Below are 27,023 nucleotides of genomic sequence, written 5' to 3'. Positions count from 1 at the left end.
GTCCCTTGCTTCTCTCAAGTTTCTGAAAAGAAAGCACAGAAATCTTCTGGCTGATTGATGGTGCTCTCCACTAACTACTGACTGTGTTTTGGATTCTTTGGTAATTGGAAAAAAAAGTAAGTAACAAAACAACAGTTTAAAGGCTTTCTACTCTGTTTTCTTAAATGTCTTAGTCTTCCTAGAAGTACCTTCTGTATCACTTAACAGGACAGGATTTTCTGTTGTAAAGCTGAAGTAGAATTTTAGTCATGTGTACAGATCAGGAAGGGGAATCATTGTAATACCATTAAAAAGAGCTGACAAATCTAAACTGCCTCAGAACTTCTGTTTTCTCATGCAATTAATCATGTGGTAAGTGAATAAACTCTTAATACTTTTTCCTCTAGTCTTTGAAATTGAGTTTAAAGGTTGAAAATGTGTAATATTGATAATATTTTAATTTCCCGAAAGTCTAGTGGCTCATATTAAAGCAACGTCCATATATTTGAACTTAAATAAAATCAAAGAGGAATATGCTTTAATATCTCTTTATAAAGACAAAATGTGCCACACAGAAATATGCCTATGTGACTCCTATGCGTTCAGATAGAAACTAACAAACATTCTGTCAGCATTTCCCATGCATCTCTTACTGCTGTGCCTGCAATTTTATAGCACAGTTTGGCAGGGAAACCACTTGTTTCTTGCAGTTTGCAAATACTGCAATATAGAAACTAACATTTTAAAAGAACATTATAAAAATCATCTCTTATTAACATGTGTCTATTGCAGCCACGCCCCAAATATTTTTTTCTCACTACATTGTTTTGCCAGTTATGAAATAACATGGGTTGACACAGGGTAAGTAAATTAACAAGCCCCTCAAATTTGATACTGAAAATGTACATATAACTTTTATTGTATGGAATATTATTGAATATCTTACCTAATGCAGAGATCCAGAATGGATAAAGTTCTTTAGTCAGAAGTGCATCATCTATTTGAGAAAGAAAACTTTTCAGTACATCCGTCACATCTTCAAGTTGATGTTTTCCTGCTCTTAGTTTAACACTTCTTGCATCTTTTTTGAAGCTTTCCAGCAGTTCAGCCACATTGGAAGAATCACCATTCTTAAGATAGATTTGTTTGCTTCCTAAACCTAAGGCACAAATATACAGGAGAGAAAAATAAATTAATGTAAAATTAAGTATTCTTTCAAAAATTCCAGACATGATTAAATAAAACTTATATGTGGATGCCAAACAGTTATATGTGGTTGCATTTCCTAACAGTATCTTTCTGATCTTTTACTCATATTCCCTTTCTTAGTGAAAACACTGCCAATTCTTCTTATAACCAACTAGACCTCTTTGCAAGAATACTCATCATAATAGTAAGCAAGTCTGGGATCAGTATTTCAAGAGTATTCTACAGGCATTTCAAATCCCCAAATCTCTTCAGGGCTTCCTAAAACAGTACTTTCAAAAGGCTCAGTAAAGAGAAGAAGTTTTGATGATAGATATTATATTGCACATAAAACACAGCTGCTTTCATGAGAAAACTCCTCTTATTTTATTACTTTATGGATGAACTCATCTTAAGACTCAAAGTATTATTGCATTCATCCAACCTGAAATATCTTATTCTTAAAAGCCTCAAGTTAGCAGAAAATATTCTTTTTTCTGATTTTTCTCATGTTCTTAAAGCTATCAGTCAGCTACTATTCTTATATGTAAAAAAAAAAAAAAACACTAAAGTAAAATTAAAAAGAAAACATATAGCTTAAAATGAAGTCATGACTACCTTTAATCACTGCGTATGTTATTCTAGTAAAAAATTTTGTTTTTCAAAACTTGAGTTCTGTTGTTAATAATTAAAAAAAAATTAGCAAAAGCTTTTTTTCTTATTTTTAGGCACTAGGTGCAACCCCAATACAGCTATTTACAATAGAGCAGTGTTGCCCTATCCAAAGGTTATTTAGTTAAACTTCAATGACTCAAATAGAAATTAGGTGCTCTCATACTGACAGAGGTTACAGACACATTTATACCAAAGACAGATTTGTACAGGGCTGATATGCATGTAGCAATCTCACAAGAAAACTCATGAATTTGCAGTAGTAAAAAGACACAAACACCATCTGCATATAACCTAATGCCAGGGAAAGTTACCCTGGCAAAATTTACTTAAATAAATGGTAACCAACTAATCCTCAGGTTATTTCACTGAAAAAACAGCAGCCTAAGACTGAACTTAACTCCACAGTTAATGCCAGCTTCCAAGATGTGTTCAGACCACAACTTTTCCAGGTTTGCAGAGTTTATTTTCTGGGCTGAGTTGTCTGCACTGGAGCAGTGGACCCCAAGGCTAAGTTTCATAAGGCAAACAATGCAATATTTAAAATACAAAAGTGTCCATAAAGGGGATTTACCAAGCTGTATTTCCCCAAAAGGGCCATTCTCAGCTGTGTGGTAGTATATTGCACCATCTCATTAAAGGATGTCAAGGCTAATGAGGGGCACTTTACTTTAAGTAATATATAAACTCATTCAATAGGACCTGGTGCTGGGGGCGCTTCTGTATTATACAAATGATCTTAGCTTGAATAAAATCCACTCTACTTACCATACTGTGTAACAAACGCTATGCAGCTGTTCACTATAATAGGGACATCATTTTTGCTGAGCTGCTGATCTTGTAGTGCATTACCATCTGTACCTGCTGCTTTTTCAATTGCAGTATACCAGACCATGAAATCCTGCTTTGTACGGCCATGGATGTATAGCGTTCTGAAAATTATAAAAATATTTTGAGTTCAGGAAAGAAATGAAAAACTGATGTTATTGCACCATGGCAACAAAGCAGATGTTCAGAAAAGGAAAAAAAATATATACTTGGAGTAAGACATCAAGGCACCTTTCAGCACATAAAGCTGTGATGGTGGTCTATTGTTACAGCATCTTTTTATTCTTCCAAATCCATTTGTATTACCAGTGCCATAAAAAATGAAAGAAGATCCACAACCACTGTCACAAGCCCTTTGAAAGCACCTGCCAACATTTTAATTACTCTTCTTCAGACTTGCTCCTACATTATGCATTCATATGTCCAAGCCACAGCTAAGAAGGAAACAAATTTAGAGACAACTTTCAACACTGTAAAAAGCTTTCATTCTTTTGTATTCACACCCCAAAACACCCCAGACACCCACCAACCTCTTCTACAGAGTAGCTGAGACATACTGAACTTCCCTCCTTACACAAGTATCAAAATGATCACCCACTACCACTCAGCTCAGGAACATATATGAAAAGCTACGAGCTGAGGTGGGATAAGTTAATGCAACACTTTGCCTGTATCTCAAAGCTCAGCCTTGTTCTGACTCTTTTATTTAAGCAAGCTACATTAATCTCCTGTGTGCCACCCTGACAAGATAGCTTCTAAGAGCAAATATCAAAATTGAAAAGTTTAAGGGAGTATGTCCAACCACATGCATGTGTGTAATAAACAGCTGTTTAAAGTGTTAAAACAGTAAGCAAACTTTTGTATATATGTTGTCTTATCTCCTACTAAAGACATGTAAGGAATCAATTTTCTCTAATGACCATTTATTTACAAATTAGGATAAGTCAAAATGCCCTACTGAACTTCTATAAAAACAGTTTCATGCAAACAGAAACTACATTTATTTTGATTATTTCATTTTTGGAGGGGGAAGCATCTTATATGATGAGGGAATACTTAATTTCATTTCTTTTTGCTAATATATTTCAATTTTCCTATTATAAATGTTTCCATTCTTCCATTCCTGTCTTGGTAGGAAGTGGGGATGCAGTCAATATATTACACAGCCAGGATCCACCATACAGACCGAGTCTTACAGCAGCAGAGTAGATGACACTAAAATATTTCATTCCACTGAACCACTTTTCTAGGAAGTCTTTACTTCATGACTTCAAAAGTCATACTAACTACCACATATGCCTGTATAGCAGAAACACAGCCTCTCTCTTCCACTAAGAAAAAAAAAATACATTCAAAAACCTCTCATACTTTTGAAGCAAAATGACTGAGCCTAATTCAGTGCTGTCCAAAGTTTCCTTAAGACTTGTCAAAACAGGTAGTTCTCAATCAATGCCTTCTAAAGAATACATCACCACATTTTCTGGTATTGCTACTGCCATACATATATAAGGAAAGTAAAAGGTTAGGAGTAAAAAAAAGTTTGACAGTGCAAGATACTCTACTCATTTCCTACTATTATTCACAGATCAGAAGAGGTTAGGAAAATGATTTATAAAAGATTTATGGTGCTTTCGAACAGAAGAAATGTACATATATATGCATATTACTGGGTGTTTATTTCCCCTGCAGAACAGCAGGACTCACATTACCGTATTATGCAAAAGGATAAATGGAAGTCTCAACAGATTTTTTGTTTATTCAAAGAATTATGATCTATACAGGAAGCACATACTGTAAAGTGAAAATATTATTACTTCAAAACAAGAAAAGGGCAACTCTGCAGCATATCAATGAATTGATACCAGAGGAGGAGAGAAAAAAATACCATACTGAACTTCAAAGGTCACATGAACTTATCAGCATTTTTCATAGAGATATGAAAGTCTAATCATGTGCCTGTCAATCAATTGTTGTGATATATGAAATACCTAAACTATGTTGAAAAGATCACCTTGTATTTTATGGATCTTTCCATCTTCCCCTCAATGCATCACATTAGAAAAAAGATTTCAGAAGTACAAAGAGATGATGTTCTCATTGTTTTCTAAAATTCCAGAAGCTGTTGAGCTCAATTCAGTTACAGAGGAAGAGGGTACTTAATAATTAGCAAGAAAATGTGGTTTTTGTTTAAGTTGTAGTCCCAAGGGACCAAAACAGGCATGAAAGAGAAGTTGCTGGTAAGAAATATAAATATGAAACTCATACTGCTATCATGGAACCTGGATTGTTCATAGAAGGTAACTAATTATTTTTGAAAAAAATTATATTTGCCCAGTCAAAAATCTCCAGAGTGGCAACATCAAAAAATAAGATACATCAGAGACACATTTTCACTACAATACCACAAGAGCAAAGAAGGGAGAAAAAAAAATTAAACTAGTGCCAGACACATTTCAGAACTCAGTCAATTTCCCATGGAAGTGGATTAAAAAGCTCATCTAAAACCTCAATAATTTTTGGCCGAGAAAGAACACACCTAGAATAAATTTAAATCAGAAAAACACAAAACAATTTAGAAATAAGATGTTTAAAGCAGTCCTTCTCAGTTTAGTCCTTCTGGACAAATGTAACAATTATTTTTTTCCCTAATTGGAAATGATTTTTTTATCTACTTGAACCTGGAAGTAATGAAGAGGAAAGGGGAAATAATTTCTAGCAGAAGAGCACAACTCTCCTCAAGAACAGCAGAAGTCTTCTACAGAAGTTCATGAAACAATAGAGATAACTTTGCAGATTTAATCTCTGGTTTTATCTCTTTCACAGAGTTTTCAGACAGAATTAATAACAAATACATGCATCACTGAACTAATTGTCATTATCAAAATATAAAGTAATATTAAAGCCAAGGCTTAAGACTAAGCATAAACACAGGCTGAAATATAGTGATGTCCCATGTAGCACGAAACTGAGGAATTTAAAGAGTTTATAGAAGTTATCATATTTGAAAGAATTTATACTGTACTGCTTATGAAGATCTACCATGCAGATTACCAACTATTTTCCACAGACTCAAGCAAAATGCATTCCTTCAATACAAATGCACTGCCTTCTATAGTATGTTTACACATGTGCTATTTTTTCAGTTCTAAAAATTGATAAAGATCTCACATTTCATAACAAATAGTTCGCAAAAATGACAACATGATGAAAAATGGCAGAATTTTTGCTATGTTGTGTGAAGCACATACAGTCCATAGCCAAGAAATTAATAATTTAAGTATTCAAACAGCAAGGCAGCCTGCCAATGGAGATTTCTGCCCTAGTGAATTGAGAGAATTGAATTGGCACAAGTGACTGCAGCAGATCAATGAGTCTCAACATTAAGGAAGCTACCATTACCTACACAGCTTTATTGTTGACTACCAGCACATCCTTCTGCCCCAGCAGTCAGACAGACAACAAATATGACCACACTTCATCCGCAAGAGTGCAAAGGCTTCTCTTGAACCCATCCTGCAAAGTCCCATAGCTTCAGCTATGTCTATAAGCTTTGTTGCACAGTTGTGCAATGGGATAGTAGTGCTAATAGGAGATTTTGGGTAAGGTGGGCAGGGAGAGGGAGAAACAGCCATTGGCACAACTTAGAGCTCTCTGGCAATTCCCACAAGATTCTAATAATTTACCTGTCTGAAAAGAGAGGTACTAAAAAAGTAAATATCGATATGAAATTGTTTGGCAAAATCAAATTGCAACTGAAGCATGGATATTCCATTAAAATTTTTTCTTCAAGCAATAATTAATCAAGGTACCCTTCAAAAGGTCTTACATCCAGCATGCCATATTGGAAGCACAAGTCCTTTCATCTGACTCTTAAGTTTATATTAATTCTGGATTTTAGAATTTTGTGCCCATAACTGCATTTTATGAGAAAACTTACTGCTATCATCAAAGGGTTAAGAAGAAAGCATTGAATGAACCATCAGCCTAAAGAAATTGTGCCAGTATGTAGGGCAGGTTTATTATCCATAATAAGAAAGAGCTAACTACATCAGAAGCATAACAGGGGGAAAAAAAGACACCATCTGGATTACATTATGGTCTGAAAACATTCACTGACACCTAGGAAAGAGCTTAAATTATTTCAGAAAAATGTAAGAAATGTTTGATATTGAACTACCTGTGTAACTGTTTCTTTAAAACTTAGTATTAGAGATTTTGCATTAAATTCTACATATAGAAGATATATTTAAAAACTACTGCATACAGATGTTTTCAGACAATTTCCTTCTTTTCATCATGCAGATCCCTCTGCTGGCCTCTGCTGAACTACACAGGAGTAACTGTTTCACCACTATGCCATGCAACTTCTGTTTGGATAGCATATTATTGGTAGCAACAAGAGGTCAAGTATCACCAGGCACTACAAGCATTTTAAAAATACAGAGATCAAGGGAAAAAATCCAGACTGAATATGGATCAAATCAGAGGACATCTCTGTGACAAAGGGAAGGCTCAAACACAGAAAACCTTAAAATGGTTTGCCACTTCTAGCAAGAAGTCAAGAAGCATTTCAACTATGAAACTAGAATATTTCAGCTATGAAAGTGAAAGCAAGAAGAGGCAAATGGCCATCTGATTAGGGTGTAAAACTATACACCACAGTGCTGTGAGAAGTCAGGATTTCCAGCTGAGTTAGATACAGCTTTAGGAGTCCAGACAATATGCTCCAATAGAGACCAGAATATAATAAAATTCCAGTAGGTGTTAAAAAAAGTGTGTTCTGTAATTTATTTTAGTGAAGATACACAAACACAAGCATTAACATGTATAAGATCTGAAAAAAAAAAAGTAAAATGGAAAGTCATCTAGAATTATCATGAAAATTTACATTGACCTTCAAAATGGACAACATACTTCAAAAGAGAAGCAGTCTTGTGGTTTCAGAAATCTTTTAGTGTGGTTCAGCCTCTGATGATATGCTATTACCTGGTATGATTGCTACCTCTTATTTCTGAGCTGATAGACATCATCAGCTGAACATGTCATACAGAGAATAAATGAACAGCACGGTGCCAAGCAGAAAACAGGGTAAAGGAAGAGGTAGCAAAAAAAAAAAAAGGTAGGAGTGGATTGCATTAATATCCAAGACATTTTGGGAAAACTTCACATGCCTTTTTTGGTAGTATTGTCTCTGAATTATTGTATTTTATACAAGCTCTAAAGTACTACATATTTTATGTCCCAAAATTAATTGTGAATTCTTTTTCTCAGTAGATATGTATCAGATTAATGTTACATTTTTTATCCCAAATTTCAGATCTTTTTAAGAATCAAGAATACATAGATTTATTACATTGTAATAATTTCAGCAGTAAGACTTGAAGTTTATATAGTTTCTGAAAATGTTTACTTGCATATGCAATCATTCTTAAGTGAGGTTCATTTATAACAACTAAGTCATTCTTTTACCTATAGTAATTAAAAGAAAAGGTGTGAAACAGAAAGATATAACACATATAAATGTGTGACTTTTCCTAATTAATCAGTCCAAAGACTGAAACTTGAAAGAAAAGGCATAAGTATTTGTTAGAAATGGAAAGTCAGTAGAAAAATATCTCAAGGAATTTTCATAAAAGTTTCTAATAAAATTTAATGAGACACTTTAGGAAATTCACCACATTTATTTTTTTATGCAAAGGACAGTGGCTTTTTTTTTTTGGTTTGGTTTGTGGTTGTTGGGTTGTTTTTTTCTCCTAAACTTTTCCTAATTCTGGAAAAATCTTACTTGTTTAACTTAATTATTTCAATACTACTCTTTATTTATTTTATAATTTATCCTGCATTTAAGTGACTAACAAATTAACAAGAAAGTTATCAGCCAAGCAGAATCTCTTCCAAGTGATCAATCTGTGCCAAATTGTCATTAGACAAGCACTGATACAAAATAACAGACAGAATAGGAAAACCTAGAGACTTTGACATTTCATTTAGCTGATGCTGATGACATCTCAAGGATATTAATTTATCTAGAGCTTGAAGGAGCACAAAGAGGATTAGCAGCTTTATTTCCATTTACAGTAATTGAGTCTAAAGACAAAGGTGATTTTATATTTAATCATCTTCCACACACACATTAAACTGCTTATCACTTTAAGATGCCATCTCATACAACTGCACTGCACACCTGGATAGTTTTGAAGCAATATCCTAAAAAACAATCACCATGCCAAAGCCTATAGAACCATATGGCTTTCAATGCTTAAGACAATGTGAAGACTGTGCATTTAAATTTTTTATGGCAGACTTCAGTGAAGAAAAATTAAATATATTCATGTCCACTTTAAATCAGCCAGTGCCCCTGGTGAAATTATTTTCAAATAGTCCAGAATTTCCTTTAAACTACCAGAGTGGTTCAGGGAAAACCTACCCTCACTTGAAAGAAACAATCTAATGAAATAAATAATAAAGCCTGACTTGGAGCTAAAAGTTTTGCTCAGCATTAATACCTATGAAATTATATGCATGGTTTATATCCATCTTTGGACTGCACCTTGACTAGGATACTTCAGGTTCCCTGTTTAGTGTATGTAGCTTACTTAACACTGCATCTTTCAATATGCTTTTTTGAAAAAAACAAAAAAAACACAAACCAAAACAAATCAAACCAACAAACAAACAAATACCCAAAACAAAACAGAACCCCCCCAAAAAGACAAGAAAAAGTGTTTCCTTCTAACCTCAGTAGCCTTACTCAGTTCTGAAAGTTATGCAATATCCTAGAGTTAAAATTCAGAATACACAAGTTAGAATGCATTTCTGACAAGCTATTCCAACTCTGAATAGATGTCAAAGGTATCTATGAAGTTTTTTTGTTTGCCAAAGAGAAAAACACCCTCCATTTATTAAGCTATTATTGGCAGTTCAAAAGACTATATAAATACTGCACCACTTAAGACAGACAGACTCCTGCCCAATAACCTATAGTGGAAATAAAAAAAGCCTCAACCGACTAAAAAATAAGAATTATCTTCCACAACTTTTACTTGCATCTTTGAATTTGTACACATATTTGAGGCAGAAATACATACCTCAACTCAAGTTCCAACCTCCTCTATCATTATAAATATGACACAGTCATCTCTGCCAAATATTACCTCCTTGGAAGCAGATATGGATCGTGTTTGCTTTGTAAGTATGCTTTTTCCTAGACAGTATATTGTTAACAGATCAGATATTACAATAAGATTAACCAGAGGATCCATTCATATCCTCTCAAACCTGATCTAGGCAGCTTGAGATACAGAATTCTGATACATAAGAATAATTTAAAAAATCAAGTACTTTACAGTAAAAGCTCCGAAGAGGTACTCCTTTTTTACAAGGTAAAAGGACTTAGTTCCTTTTGAAGAAATCATTATTGGCAGACTAATCTGGGAATAATTTTCTCAGTGGGAAAACAGTTTTTAATTAAGTAGTGCTTGTTAACATTTTGTGACACAGACATAAAATGTAATTAATGCACAAAGATATTCCCTCCTTTAAAAACTCTGCAAATTTACTCTCTTTCTAGCAACCCTAAGTGAAAAAACTCCAAAATTTATCAATATTAATTCTAAGATATGACTGTAAAAACAGATTAAATCTTGTTTCAGATAGGAACCTTACCTTCCTTTTTCAACGAGCAGCAGGACATCTATTCTCTCTCCATTTTGCATCACACTACTGGTTGCTGAAAACAAAACACATACGCATTTCATATGACCTTCACAGACACATATTTATAGACAAACACATACATGCATGCACATACAGACAGCCCTTTTTTCAAAATGATCTCCAGTAGCAAAAGTAGCATGTGATTCCTAAACTTTGCAAATAAAGAATGCTGCAAAACTCCACAAAACACCACACCACATTTACATTTAAAAGAAAAACTAACACTAAACATTATCAAGTAAGCTTAAACATACTTTTTAATGTGAAAATATGCTACAGTGTTTTATTATACTCAACTTGTAAGTACAAGTTGTAGAAGACATAATGATTCAGAAGTAAGTTGGATTTTGGAATCCATTAACTTGAAGATCATTTCCACCCTTCTTTATGCCTTATGTTATCCCTGCTAAAAAAAGCACCCTGTAAAACACTCACATTGTACATAACACATCAAATACATCTGGATAGCTTTCAGTTGCACTGCTTAAAAACTATACTGTGCACTATACTAAAACCAGTAAATTAAATGTAACCTGCTTACTAATTTGAAATTCTGAAAACTTAATTTCTCAAAGTGCGTGTCATATGTAATGCACACCTTATTTGAACTAATTCCCAGAGAGAGTAAAGTCCTAAATACCAATGAAAACCAATAAACACATTGCATGTTATATGATGTTTTTGTGTCACACTAACTCCTAGCTTTGTCTATATTTACTGAGTCAAATATCAAGAAGGTAAGTCACTATACTTCCACAAATGATTCATTAGTTTTCAAGTTTCATTTCACGAATAAGTATTATCAGTATTAACAGTGGAGCAGATATATTCTGGAGAAAGCAGAAATCAAAGAAAAGAGTACGGATATATAACATTTCCAAGAAATACAACTAATATTAAAAACTCCAAGCAAAACAAATTCTGAACTGCAAGTCAAAAGTGTTTCATTTTTATACATGAGATATAATATACACAGATTTTGCACGCTCTTATGATTCTGGCAGAGGCAATTACAGTTGCATCATCAAAAAAAGTATCAGGAACAGTTCTCCTTATGCCTAATCTTTTAACTCTGAATTAGGATCAAAAGTATTCACAAGTTGAAAGACACCTAGAGGCGTAAAAACATTGCTGATTAAAAACCACCTTCACGGTGTTATTTACACCAAATATAAGGTGGCAGTAAATAAACATTAGAAAACCCAATGGCATTTAGGCAAGCTCCTGCAAAACAGTCCACAATCTGTCAGCATTTATAAAGAGTATCATCAATAAAGAGCTAAACTATCTTCCCTATGTTACTTTATTATAAAACTCAAATTATATGTATTTTTCTGTGTAACATATTGCCTTGTTCAATATAAAAACAAGTAGGGCAGATATGCTTAAAAAAGGATTCAGAGCATAATTACAAACAATGATATAAAATTGGCCATAGAAGACCATTTATACAAACATTCTTATCTCTCCACATCATGATATTGAGCAAATAATATTTTTAGTATTGGAAAAAAGTCTATTATTCTGTGAAGCAGTTTTCCAAGAGAATTATAATTTTCCAGTATGTTTGAGTATTTTAAAACCAGACCTGTCAATCATCTCAAGAATGTGTTCTGCAGTGAGTATTTCTGCCCTGTCAAAAATATGAGACAATAATCCCAAAAGGTTATATATTATTATTCAATTCTGTACTCTTGTAAGAAAGATACTGCTGCAACTGGAACGAAAACTGTCATCATTCATTTTAAAGCTGTGAAAAATTTCTCTGGCATGGGCCAAAAAGTAGAAAAAAAAACCCAAGACAGAAATTAACCAACCCCATATTTAGATAAGAGTTGGAAGAACATCTGACTCATGTGAAGGAATAGTTACTGAGCTTCCCAATATTTATTACTTTGAAATGTAATAGAAATGTCCTTAACAGTGAATTAATCCCACAGAACACTGTCTGAATACTAGATGTTCTTACTTAGTTCTTGCAACCTCCTTAGATATATGGAATCTTCTTCAGCATCCTCCATTTCAAGGCAAAAATAAAGGCTCGACTTCTCTATGGCAAACCAGCCTTTTCTCCACTGATCCAGGTTGTGGCAATCTTTGTAGTACAGCTGCCCAATAAGGTCACAGTCTCGCTCTAACAATGATTCTGCCACCGGGGGAACAAAATGCTACCAAAGAAAATGGGGTGAGTCAGATGAAGAAAAAAAACCTCTGCCCCTAAAGAACAAAATCAAAATATTGCAAATCTACAGGATTCCAGGATTAAGGTCACAGTAAAAAAACCTCAAAGTTTGAGATGCAAAATCCACACTCATATGCCCATAGATACACTAAATTTCAAATGCAAAATCAAGTTTAACATTTTTTCCATTCATGCTCTACAATTCAAACATGTTTGCTTTTAAACTACCATTGATTTAATTAGTAATGTGATTATTAACATTTTGAACAGTATAAAATATGTTATTGCCTTATGAATTTCATTTCAGCAAATAAATTTAATAGAACTGCAACTATAAAAAGCTTAGCTGAAATATACTCATACAGCAAATGTCTTTATATTATAACATATTTAATATATTCTTAAGGTCAGCATTCAAATGCTGCTTCAATTCCTTTCACATTTTATTATCTTGTTTCAAACATTAAATCACAAAAGTTATTTCTTCCTGCTGCACAAGAAACCTTTACACGCAGGAGAGATCAGTATTCATCAATAATGGCTTCTCAAAGGTTTTAAGCTAACAATGGCACTTTATTATTTGTGGAAAGGCTCCTGGCCTAACTGAAAAAGATAATTATCAGTATTACCTTAGCTATTGCTGAAGTCCATTTTCTTTGTGAATGCGCAGTTTCAGCTCCAAACAGAAAAACGCGTTCTGACAATAAGTATATTTCAAATGTAAAGACGTCCCTAAAGGAAGTAAGAGAAGAAACACAGCTGTATTTAGTCTCCAAAAGAGCAGACATACTAGTGTCATTTTATTTCACTATTTTTTTCATTCTTCTACATATGGAATGGAATGGAACCCATCTGCACATCTGCATTTCTCCTCCAATATTACAAGCAGGGCCTAGCTAATAATAAAGCACCTTACAATACATCAGGATCCAAGTACTTTGCAGGTCAATAATACATGTTTAGAGGCTGTGGTGTAATAGATTTTTGAATAATTCCAAAATGCATAAAAATGTTTACATATAGTAATTAAAATGCATAGGGAATTTTTTGCTTTCACAAGCTCATGTTATTTGATCAAGCACATTCTTGTGATGCATACAAAAGATTTTTTTGTATGTTTAATATAAGCTGAACAACCAGTTGAATGGGAAGTTGTAAACAAGTTGAAATGCTGCTTCATAGGTACTTTTGGATGTCATTTGGTCTCATCTCCTGTTCAAAGAGGGATTATCACAATGAGAAACCTTGAAAACAGCCAAGGATGGAGAGTATTATTCTTGTCACCAACCTGTTCCTGCCCTTCACCTGCCCTTTTAACTGAAGAGGCTTTTCCTGTCAGGCAGCCTGAATCTGCTGGGGTGAAATGCATGGTCACTGTTTATCACCTGCCATCACCAAGAAGAGTAGGAATACTTTGAAGCTGCTGTAGCTCAAGAAACTCTTAAAAGTTTTCTTAAGGGAGGTTCTTGGGTATCTTTCCTTTTAAAAATTATACCACTATTTCAGCAGATGAACCCTGTTTATTCAATTTTTAATGGACAAATAAGAAGAAAACGCAGATCAGTTTAAATTGGTGTGGAATTTGGAAAGTAAATATGGTGCTGAAGTTTGGGTCGGTCACTCTTTAACTCAAAAATTATGGGTCACCAATTTACAGTATGATTTTGTCTGTGACCTCTTGTTAGATGCCAAATAGATGGAGTATGCTTTTTCCTTTCAATGCTGAAGACTGAGATTTGTCTAAATGTGGAGAACTGAGTCACTTCTATAATTTTCAATAGCCACTTGGAAAATTATATAAACACTTAGTTCTGACTAACAGAATAGGCATTTTTAAGGACCCGCTGTTTCACTACATGAAATGTCAAATCTAAGTAAAGTTTCTCATAAAACTCCTCAATCACAAGTAAAGCACAACAGGAACTTAGTTATTTCCAAAGAGTGAAGTATTCAGCCAACATGTTTTTTAATTTAGTTATTAACCTAAAATGGAACCATCTGGAAATGTAATAAACAATATGTTAGATTTGAGCACAGAAGAAAAAAGGTTTTTTTTCTTTTTTCTGGGTACCACAGAGCTAACTGCAGAATAGTGAAGGTCACTTCTCTGTATTTGATAGCATATTGAGACATCACCATGTTTCAGGATCTCTCTCCCCTGTAGCAGTCTAAGTCCTTTATTCCCATTATCTTTTTCAGAAGCTTAGCAAATAGACTATGCCTTCTTTGCAGACAATTTTGTTTTGTAACTAAAAGCATTACAGTATTATACTACAGAAAATTATTTTTATTTTAGGTGCATGTACACAGGTTTAAAAATAAAGTGTTATGGAGTCTGTTAGACAAATACAAAGCATATTTTAAATAAAAATGTTGCACTAAAGAAATTGAGTATCACTTTAATCAGATTTAGGTCACTCTCCATGTGATGCAAGCGAGTTATAAAAGAAAAAACAAGACCTCCCCCTCCCACCCACCAAAAGAAAAAAACTGGTTTCTTCCAATTAAAAATGTTCATCAGTTCCACTGTCGTCCTCAGCTACGGAACTAAGAATGGATTTCAAAAACCAATACATCTGTGACCAAATCCAGAAGCATTATGGAGAGCTCTAGTCTGCTGCATTAGAAAGAAGAAGCAAAGCAAGAATTTTGGCTTGAGGCAGAGGTCAATCCCAGAAAGAAAAATGAATATTAATTGTTCAATTTATCATCATGTAACCTTTCAAGCACTGAGAACATTCATTACAGATTTAAAAAGAAACACATGCATCTAATTTAAGCTGCCCTTTTAAATTACCCTAATATTTTCATTCTATCAATATTTTAAAAATCCCTATATATGACATAGCACTAATTTCTTAAAGTCAAATAACACCAGCTTTTTTTTTTAAATTGCCTATTCAAAATTCAGGAAAAAATGAAAGTTTGTTTACTGAAATGTGAATTCAGGAGCTTACCCTCTATTTAAAAAGAAGTCTGACTTGTGTACTACAAGACAGATAACTTCATTGATGTCAATCATACCATTAGGAGTGGTAGTTTTATCATTTTCATAGTAGCTCAGAAAGCCACTTTCCAAAGTGCACCATCTTTTGTTGCAATCTGTGATTAAAAAAATAAAAGAAAGGTAAGATTTTCTTCATTAAGTTTTTTTTTTTTAAATAGGTAAATACAAGATGGAGAAAAAAGTCTGCAGAGCAACTTCTCTGAATTATTTGATATATTTAATTACAACTAGATGTTTACTTCCTCTTATGACCTAAAATATGAGTACAACACATGACATAGTATAGTAATGTCTATTTGCTACTGAAAATAGTCATGAATTCAGTCTAGCTTATGTCTAGTTCTTAAAACAAAATCTGAGGTCGATCTGAGGCCACTGCTGCAGAGAAGTAGATCATAAAAGAAAATACTCTTCTTATTTTCCACTGTCTAAAAATTTCTATACAGCTGGCAAAGTACTTCTGAGGATTTGGTAAAACAGATCTGGCAAAAAAAACCCCAGAAAAATCAAATAAAAAACCCCAGTTTTAATCTGAAAAATATTAACTATGTTATTTGATATTTCATGCTTTTTCTGTTGTTTTCTATATGGTTTATATACGTTTTATAAATGTTTTGTACTATTTATTAATATTTCTTTGTATCATGCTATTCGCTACCTAGATTCTGTCTAAATACAAATGTTAAGTACTAAAATAAACATAAGATAAATGGCTTGATAACGTATTGATTTACAGGAGTTGAGCACCAAATTTTAAGGTTCTGAATGTTCAGGGTTTTTTGTCCCCCAGCTTTTCCTCCCCCATCTTCCAAAACTTATTCTAAAAAATAGCTCACTGCTTCAATATTCATTAAACTATTAAACTCTCAAGGACAATTTTGGAATACTGAAGCTTTTTAAAGGGCTCCATAAAACCTTTTACACTAGAAACAAAAGCAAAAATCAAGCTTAAGGCCCTAAATCTCTAAGCTTTACTTTGTGATCCACTACATCAGAATAGCACCAACATTTGAGCTCTCCTCCCGCTGATATCAACAGCTGTTAATTAACAACAACTGTCCTGAAAATGCACGCACCCCTGCTGAAAGCACTGATGCTGCTATAATGAGAAGTACACACAGAGTTGGCTCTCTCCTGTACTGAGACACACATAATGAAAAACAAGGCTGTATTTCCAGGTGTTCCACGTGGCTGGGATAAAACCTTGGTTAATTCACAGCACAGAATGATTTCTTCAGCATCCTTTTACCATTAGGGCCAAGTCTACAAAGGGGTAACAGTTTTCTGAGACAACAAGCAAGCACTTAAATTTTCAGCCCTTGGTGCTGAAGGCAAGGCTGTCAACTGCCTCAGAGATTGCTAACACTGAAGAAGAACTTAATTCTAATGATTAAACAGCTTCACAGGATTTAAAAAAAAAAAATAAAAAAGGCCCCAAATTTGTCTAAATGCTGAGAGAAAATGGTGCTTCCCCTGGGCTGCAGAGGCCTCAATTAGTTCATGGCAAGTCAGAACTGCTTCCACAGGAGTTCTCTTCTCTAGAACTAGATAGTTAGGTCAGATTTTTCAGGTAACATGACCTTATTTGAATATCTACAGGCAGAGGAAGGAACTGAAATTTTCTCCCCCATTTTAGTACTAACCCTCAAATTACTTCCTAAAGAGAATGAAAAACAGTATGTCCACTTATTCACAATAATTTGCAATATTAGTATTACTTCATGTTAGTGAGATTTAGAATGGATGTAGTGAAAGAAGAGAAAAAGAAAGATTATATATTTTGTGTTTTGAGTAGCAAGAAGTACTTCTGTCATACTGCTTCTTAAACATGGCAGAGATAGATTAGAGCCCTAAAGCAAGAGCAGTTTCTCTTTAAAGTAGCAGGGTTTTTTTATTTTTTAAAGTATGTCATTACATCTCCCTCCCTTGTTCCACGTGTCTTGTTGAACAAATGGTCAGGGAAACTATCTTCCTATGTATCTGTAAAGAGCCCATCCCAGAAATATCAGTCCTGCCAAACCCATGGGTAATTGAACATCAATACAAAAAGAAAACAAACAAATGTCCACGCCCAAAAAAGCAACCAATAGAACATCTACCATCTTCAAGACACAATCACAATTTCAGAGAACAAAACCTGACCTCAGAGAAATCTGGTTCCTTTCCATTTATTGTATGCTTCCTCAAGTAGTAAGTGCAATGCTAAGCAACAGACTACAAACTTTAGTGGACAGAAATGAAGCTGCTTTGAAAGACTTGAAATAGAAGACAGTCAAAACTTCTTGTCTGGGGACTTTCATGAATTTTAAGATATCCTACTAACAACACTCAGTCACAGTGCATCTCCCCCAAAAAGAGCTACAAAAGCCATTCTGTGAGCACTTTCAGCCAAATCTTCAATCTATACAGGTATTTAGAAATATGCCACTTCTAATATGGGATTGTGTCAGAAGTGTTTGCCTTGTATCTGCTCTCCACTTGGCTAAGCACTGACTTCTGGGGTTTTTTATAAACTTCTTTATGAATATATACAGATATCCACAGCACAGAAGGTCAGGCCTGAACCTGGAGCAAGCAGTAATGAGGTTTTCAGTTAATACATTGTTTCCCAAATAAACTCAGTGCAATTTCAGAGCAATCCCAGATAAAGTCCTATCCAGCAGCAGTCCTCTGTCAAAACAGGCCTGTTTGTTGAGAACTGCAAAGTTGCTAGGACATGCCTGTGGATCAGGCATTAGCACAGTTATCACCCAATGCTTTCAAGAATTTGGAGCCACCCTAATATACAGATTCTTCTGAAGCATATTTAAACAGGAGTTCTATGCTTTAGCATACTTTTAATATCCATTAAGAATATTAAAGGCATATGCTATGAGAAAATGGACATAATCATACAAAAATATGTATACACCAGTGCAGGATGCCATGTAAGGATTGTAGAAGCAATAAATTCAATAATAAATTACCACAGATTTTTAAAATCCATGTTTTTTGTTTAGATGGAAGAAAAATATAAGAAACAAATGGGAAGAAAAAGCGAAAATTTATCTGGTAACACCTCCCTCTCTCAGAAAATAAAAGGAAAACAGTAGACTGATATGCACAGGGGGCCATGTATATCTACTGTGATATACATGCATTATCACCCCACAAAGCTCAAGTTGTCATAGCGTCATGGTAGATGCTCATTTCTACTTGGAAGATCTTGTAAATTTGTGAGCTTGAGAAATACCCTACTAAAAATTCAGTGCTACTTGTAAATGACTCCTGTAATAGAATCATTTTAGATGAAAATTAATTCTTGGCACTAATCTAAATATAATTAAAGCAAGAAGTGTTTCTGTTTGTTTCTTATTTATCAATTACTGTGTTTACTGAACAATTTGTCAGAAGTTCAGTTTTCTTCCTCTGTCAACTACTGAATGAAGAGATCAAGACAAACTGTATTTTCTTTTTCTGAAAGAGGTCTACTGAATCAAAAGAGGACATTTCTTATCAAAGACATTTCATCTCAAAAAAAGTAATTCAAGAAGTTAAAAAGAATAAAATTAATCCAAATCATACATATTCATGTGTTATTCAAATACATAAATTGAAAGTTAAATACCTTCTTTTAATTTCTTCTCTGAAGGAAGCTTAGCCGCATTAGAAGAAACTTGGTACAAGAATTCACAAAGAAAGGTGGAATGTGAAGAATCTTCAGAGAAGCCACTTTCAGAATAAGGATCATAGTTTGGGAAATCTGCTCAAAGAAAAAGGAGTAAAAAACATACAGGTCTTCATTTATATCAGTTAAAGCCCTTTTTCCACATGTCTAAATGCATGTCTGTAAATATGCAGTTGATCTGCAGTATCTTTACTAAAACACTGATAAAACTTACTGGTTTTATTTTTATAATTAGAAATCAATTAAGTTCATTAAAAATCCTGGTTCACATTTGTTACAATGTTGCCATTGTCATCCACTGCTTGCCAAGGTAATATAAAATACTGTTTCCTGATGTTCTGAACTTTGATTTTCATCTGTTGTGTAACATACTTCAACAGAAGGAGATTGCTTCTCTTGAAGGATTATATAGAATTTACCAGCAACTCTGACAGCAGACAGACAACAATTCTGGGAATCATCATCAACATACACTGTCTCCCCTCCCCTAAAGATAAGACCATGATGGTGCTACCTTGGCTGGAGGGCCAAAAGTAGAAAAGACAGGGCCAAGACAAGCAAACTTCTCTCTCCATAACCTTAGGACCACTTGAGACCATAGGTAGCAAAGAAACCACCCCAGCTACATGTCTGCACCTGACTGAGCTCCACATCCTATGGTCCAGGGCATGGCACTGGCCTGAGCAATACTCAGGCAGAAATTTAGACACTGTGTCTGCCCTTGGAAGCCTTAATTCATTCCTGTGTTTCCCACTAATCTCTTTTTTGTTCAGCCTGAATGTGAATCATTGTCACTTTGCAGAGTGACACAAGCCAAGGGAAAGCTGGTCCAGGACAACATCCACATAGCTTTTTTTATTTTTACAGTGTAGATCTGTATGTGAACTTTCAGCCCCTGATGGTTTCAGATACTGTACAGCACTTTTAAAAGAAAAGCTCAGTCGCATCCCTGCACCTCAATACATTTACTGTTAAGAGCAGCTTTCTGTTTTCAAGAGCCTCATAGCAGCCACACACTGCAAACAGAATTGTTCACTTCCAAGCCAAAGTTTATAATTTGCTCCAACAAGCTCCAAGCTGCAACAAAAGCTGTGATGGGAAAAGGAAGTTTCTAGGATAGATCATATTGCAGGTTCAAGAGCTGAGTTTTATTTTGGGAAGAGAGTTTGTGAAAAAAAACAGCTAGGTCTGTGTGCAAGAAGGAGTGGATATCAATTTAAATATCCTTTAAGGAAAAGAAAAAGCACTAGATGAATTCTTTAGACATTTGTTTGAGTACCCATTTCTTTCTGGTAAAAGACTGATAATATTGGCAAGATGATGATGGATTTTTTCTGTGCTATAACTAAGGGTGTGAGACCTATAACTTATCACTGTGTTTGCTAAGTCCTAAACATGATGTCTGAGCAAAACAGTAAACTGCACAGAATTGAAATTGTGCTCTAATAAAATACAGCTAATGCCATCACAACGGCTTCTCTGATATGCCACTATTCTTCAAAGCAAAGCCAATTCTGCTTCTAAATTATTTCCATCTCTTTTTCATAATAAGAAATTAGATTGAAAGAACAAAATGCATCATACCTGAGAACTTATTATGGTACAGGAATTCCATCTGCAGTCTTTGTCCAGCTTTCTTGGCCAATAAGTATGGGGTGCTGTTAACAGGGTCTCCAGTGGCACACATGGCATCAGCCCCACTGAAGAGCAACATCAGAGTTTCTAGCACATCTTGCTTGACTACAGCAGCACACAGGGCCTTATGAGAGAGAGGAGAAACAGGAAGTCTGTTTAAATTAGAAAGTTACTGGCAACAAATACATGCAACCTAGATGCAAATCCTTTCAACTCTGATATAACTAGACCATGAACATTGAGAAGTATCAGAAGCCATGAAGTATTGGCTGAATCTAGAAGAATTCAGCAACAAAAACATCCCAAAATATCAACCCAAACCCAGAAAAACGTTGCTTTCACAAATTGCACTTTGGAAGGAAAACATGAGTAAATACAATTGGAGGGGAAGCTTGCTGTTTATTTGCATCAAACTACTAGAGAAAAGCTCTTACTATTTCAGACCTCAGAAGTTCAACAAAAGAGATGAGATTAGATTCTTAAACTCTGTTGCTGGGACTCATATTGAAATTCCTAGGTAGATTTTTAAAAACCCCCATCAGTCAATAAGGCAAACTACTCTTTTTATTAAGATGTATTATAAGATACATTAAGTTAATTAATATATATTAAGTTTTTTTCACTCTTTTTATTAACCTGTATCTTGATTCCTGTTCATCTTCCTTGAAATTTAAACACCTCACCACATCCTAAATCATGAGTCTCCTTTTATTTTTTGTATACACAGACAAACATAATAAACTTAAACTTTTTTTTTTACAAGATTGGTCCAAAACCTTAAAACCAAAAAGTAAAACAATTAGAGCAACCTATTCCATTAAAATTTATATGACTTAATATTTATTTAAGTTATTTAGTTAGTGAATGAGTTTTTCTTAAATGATTAAAGCAAAAGTCACTCAAAATAGGAAGATTACTCCTATAAAATTTAGCTGTTCTAATAAACACAGAAGCACCCAGAACACACAAGATAACAGAGAAGACAGTTCAGTAAAACTCCTAGAATTACTTGGCAATTAATGCCTTATTACATGGTAATTTCATGTCTCTACAGAGAAGTTGATAACTTTTCCCAGTATTTAAACGATTTTTTGACATATATCCTTCCCCAGAAAAAACAAACCCCACAATCTCTGTATATCCTTTGAGACGATTTGATTCATGCAATTGAGTGCACTGAATTGCAGAATGCATTAAAACTCTTCTGTATTCATTAACCCTGAAAAATCATGACTCAAACCATCAGATCTTAGAATTCAGTCAAATGGACATAAAATTTTACAGAGACATTGAAAATTGAAGTTATCTGTTTTACAATTCTAAAGAACTTGCTATTTTGTAAAAGTAGAGAACATACATTTTCCATCATTAATTTAAGCTTTTTCATTTCCAATAAGCTACAAGCTACTATGTAAGTGTGTATCAGCTATTTTCACCATTAATAACAATGAATCATCTACTATATTTGAATGTTAGATGTCAGACAAAGCACATAAGGAAATAATCTAAAGAAGTGAAGTGGAAATTTGCATCCCTAGAATATGGTTACATTAAAATAAAGATACATATTTTGATGGCTCAGGAAAACATAGGAAGAAGTACAATAACCTTCTTCAAATAAACTAACAGGAAAAAGAATAAACTAGGTAGTTTGCAATGACTACTGCAAAGGCTCCTAAATAACTCTTATTCAACTGTGTCAGAATATCACTCAGGACACTGCATTAATTTCTTACCAGTATAACAAGATGACCAAATTGCACACAGATACAATACAATCCAAAATACGGTATTGGCTTAACCACGCTGTATTACCTTATTCAACTGTTCCTTGGTTTTGTAGTGGAAAGGTGTTTTCCTGAATTTTCCCTCTTTGTATTTTTGTGTAATGAATGCTAATCTTTTTTCTGCAGGGTCATCAATATGCAATTCTTCATCTGGAGGAAGATTTCCAGCCCAAAAACTGTTTGCCCTCTTATTTCCAATGACAAGAAAGATCTGGATGAGATGCAGGGAATAAATTAGCAAATTAGTATGAAGGATATGAAGCTAGCCTCTGAACAGTTTTCAGCTGCTAAAAGTTGAAAAAGAAAGTTATTAAAGAAAAGAAAATTTCCTTCTGGTGACAGCAGCCTCTCTCAGTCACTGCCTATGGTCATCTACAAATGAATAATAAAGCCAGCAGCTATCATTTACCATCAATAGCAGCCAAGCTTTAAAAGGTTAATCAGTTATAACACTTCATTATATATTAGAAAATATTAGTTCAAGTTCAGAGAAGACTAGCATGTGTTTTGAAGAAAAAACTGATGGCTCCAACCCTCTCTATCAGGACCACTGTTTACCACCACCCCTTTTTAACATCCCAAGCAGCTAAACTGGTAGTGACAAGTTTCCTCTCTTTTCCCCTTTCTTCATCTTGAGTGTTCTCCAAAAGCATATTATTTCTTTTTCCCCCAAAATATTAGGTACTTGGAGAAATACTAAGAGAAACTACATTTTGTTAGCAAAACAAATATTTGGAATTCCAGAGAGGTACATGATGCACAGAAACATCAAAAACATCAAGTTTACCGTAACAGCACCATATTGTTTAGCAGCTGTATGTTCAGTTTTCTTGTGAGTAAAGCAGTAAATACCTCCCTTTCATACAGTCGGCTTTAAGATGGAAAAAAGAGTTAGAATATCACAACATACCTCAATAAGTTCATTGCTCCAAATGCTTGCATCCATTTTTAGACTCCGGACCTTTGAATCTCTTGGTCCTAAAGACCTGTGTTGTCCTGAAAATCCAACAGCATTACTTAACTAAGGCACTTAAACAGGGTTTCTCTTCTGCTTAGATAAAAAAAAATGTGATGAAGGCAGATTTATTCTACTTGCTATTTTTACAAAAGGTTGGGTTTGACATTTGAATAATTTAAATAAAAATATATCTTTCTTTAAAAAAAAGTTAATTTTATTTGATAGTAATGAATAAAAAAATAGGCTGTCTCATGTAGACTATTTCTGGGATAGTTTGGTTTGAAAGAAAGCCTAGAATTAAAAATTATTTCCTTGAATCTACAGCTTAAGCATTTCAATATAAAACATGACAATGTTTTGAGTATATCTCAAAACATATATAAGTATATATATTTTGAGTAGTATCTGAAAAAGCTATCCCTATTGGCAGTAAAATATGTGCAGATGTAAATAAATTAATACCCAAAATTTATACACTGAAAATTGTTATTCCTTGGCATCTAGCCTTGCGAAAACCATTCCTTTCCCATGAAGTCTTAGTGTGTCTTAATTTCCACTAATTGTGCAGGATGATTCACCTGAGAGAACTCAATCACCACAGACATGTCATTTATGCATGGAAGTGCTTTAGAATAAGGCTGACCTTGGTATTAAAAAAAAAGTTATGCTTACATTTTCTTTCTCAAAACTTCTACGAGAATAACAGTTCAAAAATTTAAAAAAAAACCACAAACCAAAAAATAATGCCAATTCAAGGACATACATAGATATGCAAATATGACATTTTGTGGAATGCACATAGCTTGTCATTAATTACTCTACCTGCACACTTCTTACAAATGACAACACAGAGATTGATGGATGCCCAGTCAGGACCGGGAGCTTTACAGTCAGCGCAGCTCCTGTTGGACTCATTGAACCAAATCTTCTCAGCTACTTCATAATCAGATAGAGTTTCTGCTATTGATTGCTGGAGTGCTTCAATCCAGTCTTGTTTCTCTCTTTCTGACTCTGCTGTAAAGCTGAAACAATTGACTTTTCTGTGTTATTGATCTTTATTTTAAAGCCCAATTAAACATGGTCTGTAGCCTCCTTATTTATTATATTTACACCCGAAATCACAGTCAAAAATCTTCCTCCACACAGATATAAACCTAAGATAGAATGTATTATTTTGTATTTTTAAATTCAATGAAACTCCCTCTGTTTTAGCATTGTTTTCAACAAAACCACTACTAGTATAAGGTATGTAGCTTTTGTAACATTCATGTAACATCCCTGAGTTAATTTCAATCTTTTTATGTTACCAATTACTAAACTTAAACACTGAACTTTAACAAAAGCATAGAATGAGATAAGGAAACATGGAGAATTAAATGAGAACTAAAAAAACTTGGAATTAAAAAAACTACTGAGAATTTTAAAAAATTACTGAGAATTTAAAAAAAATACTTGCTTTTCATTTAAATTTATCTTTTTAAAAATTAAATAGTAAAAAAATCAACATGGTCATGTCTTAAGAAAAAAATCAAAGAACTAGCTATCTACCAACTAGCAACAGATTCAAATTGCTGATCAAGACTAATTTACCAGCTAGCTGACTGAGAGTGAAAGTATTTCCTAACATTTAACAATCCCAGGAGAACAAAGAAATTTCCTCCTTCATTACAACATTTCAGTTAAGAAACACTACAACACTTAACAAAAGGCTTTTATTAGCATGTACTTTCATTTTCTTAAAAATCATTACAAGTCTCAGCAATCAGCCAAAGTAAAACATTCAACTACTTTCAACCAAGGATTTCTACAAGCGATAGAACATGAAAGCTTCTTTTCAAATAAAATGCATACGACTAAATGGATGTAGCATTATTTCACTATTGAAGTTTATTATTCTTCAGGATGAAGTCAATTTGTGAAAGTGGAGGAATTCATTTCTCTTTTTTTTTTCCTTTTGCCCTTCCCTTGCACAGAATGAACAAAGAAGGCTACATAAAAGTACAAACCTGTGGGCATAGTATGCCTAGTCAGGAACTAAGAGATGAAGCACACAACTAAACAAATCAAAGAACATCCATTATTCTAAACACTGCTGAACATCCTCAATAAAAACATTACCTTTTCATCCAAACTAGCTACAGCACTGCAGTATGAAACCAGTATTTCTTTAGTGCCTTAGTTAATTGCATATTTTGTAAAGTAAATACTCAAGTTCTTACCTAAAGCTTTTATAAGGAGTAATTATTTCAAAAGATTGCTTTGCAGCCCGATCCACTTGTTTTACATTTGCCACATTCATAGGGATTAAAGTGATACCAAATCCTGTCTTAAAGTCCTAGGAAAAAGGTAATAAAGGTTTAGAAGGTTATCACTCAAGAATAAAACATGTAAAGAAAAATTATTTCATCATGGTTCAAACAAAACAAGATCAGTAACAGACATCTTTACCATAACATATAAGCCACGTCTAATTTTTTAATGGATAAACAAACATCCACTAAATTTTGTCCAACCAAAAAGTTTCCAACTGTTATAATGACCTTACTTGATTGTTGGTAGGAGTAAAAATGCATGATTGAACTATTAATAAAGGAAAGAATAATAAAAAAAAAAGGTTAAACACTAGATTGCATTAAAAGGTAAATGCAAAATTCTGGAAGCATCTGGCTTAAATCATGCTTTAGTGTCTAAATAAACTTTATAAAGCTAAATCCTTCTAACTAACTGACAGCAGTTTTTCTTGCTTTAAGACTGAGTGTTTTAACAAACTAAATGTGTATGAAATTCTTTCTTAAACCTTTGATTCCTCATGCTTCTGGTGTAGAACATGAACTAAACATGTCTTTGAAAAAAGGTTCTATACAGCAGCTAAAATAGACAAAGAGCTAGTTGTGATTCAGTTCTAACAAACTATTTTTATCTTACGTGAACAAGTGAAACAAGTGAAATCGTTTGGGGTTTTTTTAATGCATGGAAAAATGTACTAAAAAATAACTTTTGTATTGGCAGAATTGGGAAATAAAATGTAAGCTCACACTAAGCTCCTGTGAGGGCCTCTCAAAATGTATGGATTTTGGAAAATCGGATGAATACATATGTTATTTCTTATTTATTTGGAATACCATTAGCATTTCCTTCTTTAAATTTATTTACATGTTGATCTCAAGGCAGTCACTTCCACAAGTGTAATTTCTAGAAATATTAGCATACGTCTTGAGAATAGTAAATAAATCAGAACTAAAACCAAGCTGTATCACCCAAGCAAAGAACCAAATTCATATATCTTACCATTTGCATGTTCACTGTTACCTCTCACATAACAAGTAGTTGGGTACAGACTGATAAAAATAAAAGCACTGAAGGGTAAAAGCCTCAGAGTTGCCTGCCTCTGAAGAGAGGATTGTTTT

At 33.9% G+C, this 27,023-nt stretch overlaps 1 protein-coding gene across 1 annotated transcript in view; it reads right to left on the bottom strand.

Moving 5' to 3' along the window:
- Positions 1 to 27,023, bottom strand: part of ARAP2 (ArfGAP with RhoGAP domain, ankyrin repeat and PH domain 2) — a 271,367-nt gene that overhangs the window by 35,471 nt on the left and 208,873 nt on the right. The window contains exons 30-41 of the mRNA XM_077177631.1: positions 25,836 to 25,951; positions 24,439 to 24,638; positions 23,569 to 23,654; positions 22,687 to 22,869; positions 20,821 to 20,995; positions 19,177 to 19,311; positions 15,520 to 15,664; positions 13,192 to 13,294; positions 12,350 to 12,548; positions 10,330 to 10,393; positions 2,605 to 2,768; positions 926 to 1,138 (exon numbers count right to left, since the gene is read on the bottom strand). Of these exons, the coding sequence (XP_077033746.1) occupies positions 926 to 1,138; positions 2,605 to 2,768; positions 10,330 to 10,393; positions 12,350 to 12,548; positions 13,192 to 13,294; positions 15,520 to 15,664; positions 19,177 to 19,311; positions 20,821 to 20,995; positions 22,687 to 22,869; positions 23,569 to 23,654; positions 24,439 to 24,638; positions 25,836 to 25,951 (1,783 nt within the window). The remainder of the gene's footprint in view (positions 1 to 925; positions 1,139 to 2,604; positions 2,769 to 10,329; positions 10,394 to 12,349; positions 12,549 to 13,191; positions 13,295 to 15,519; positions 15,665 to 19,176; positions 19,312 to 20,820; positions 20,996 to 22,686; positions 22,870 to 23,568; positions 23,655 to 24,438; positions 24,639 to 25,835; positions 25,952 to 27,023) is intronic.

The sequence above is a fragment of the Agelaius phoeniceus genome, chromosome 4 (assembly GCF_051311805.1).
Source record: "Agelaius phoeniceus isolate bAgePho1 chromosome 4, bAgePho1.hap1, whole genome shotgun sequence".
In the NCBI taxonomy this organism is placed as follows: domain Eukaryota; kingdom Metazoa; phylum Chordata; class Aves; order Passeriformes; family Icteridae; genus Agelaius; species Agelaius phoeniceus.
Note: the sequence above shows the minus strand (reverse complement) of the source record. Positions and strands in the feature narration are given on the sequence as shown.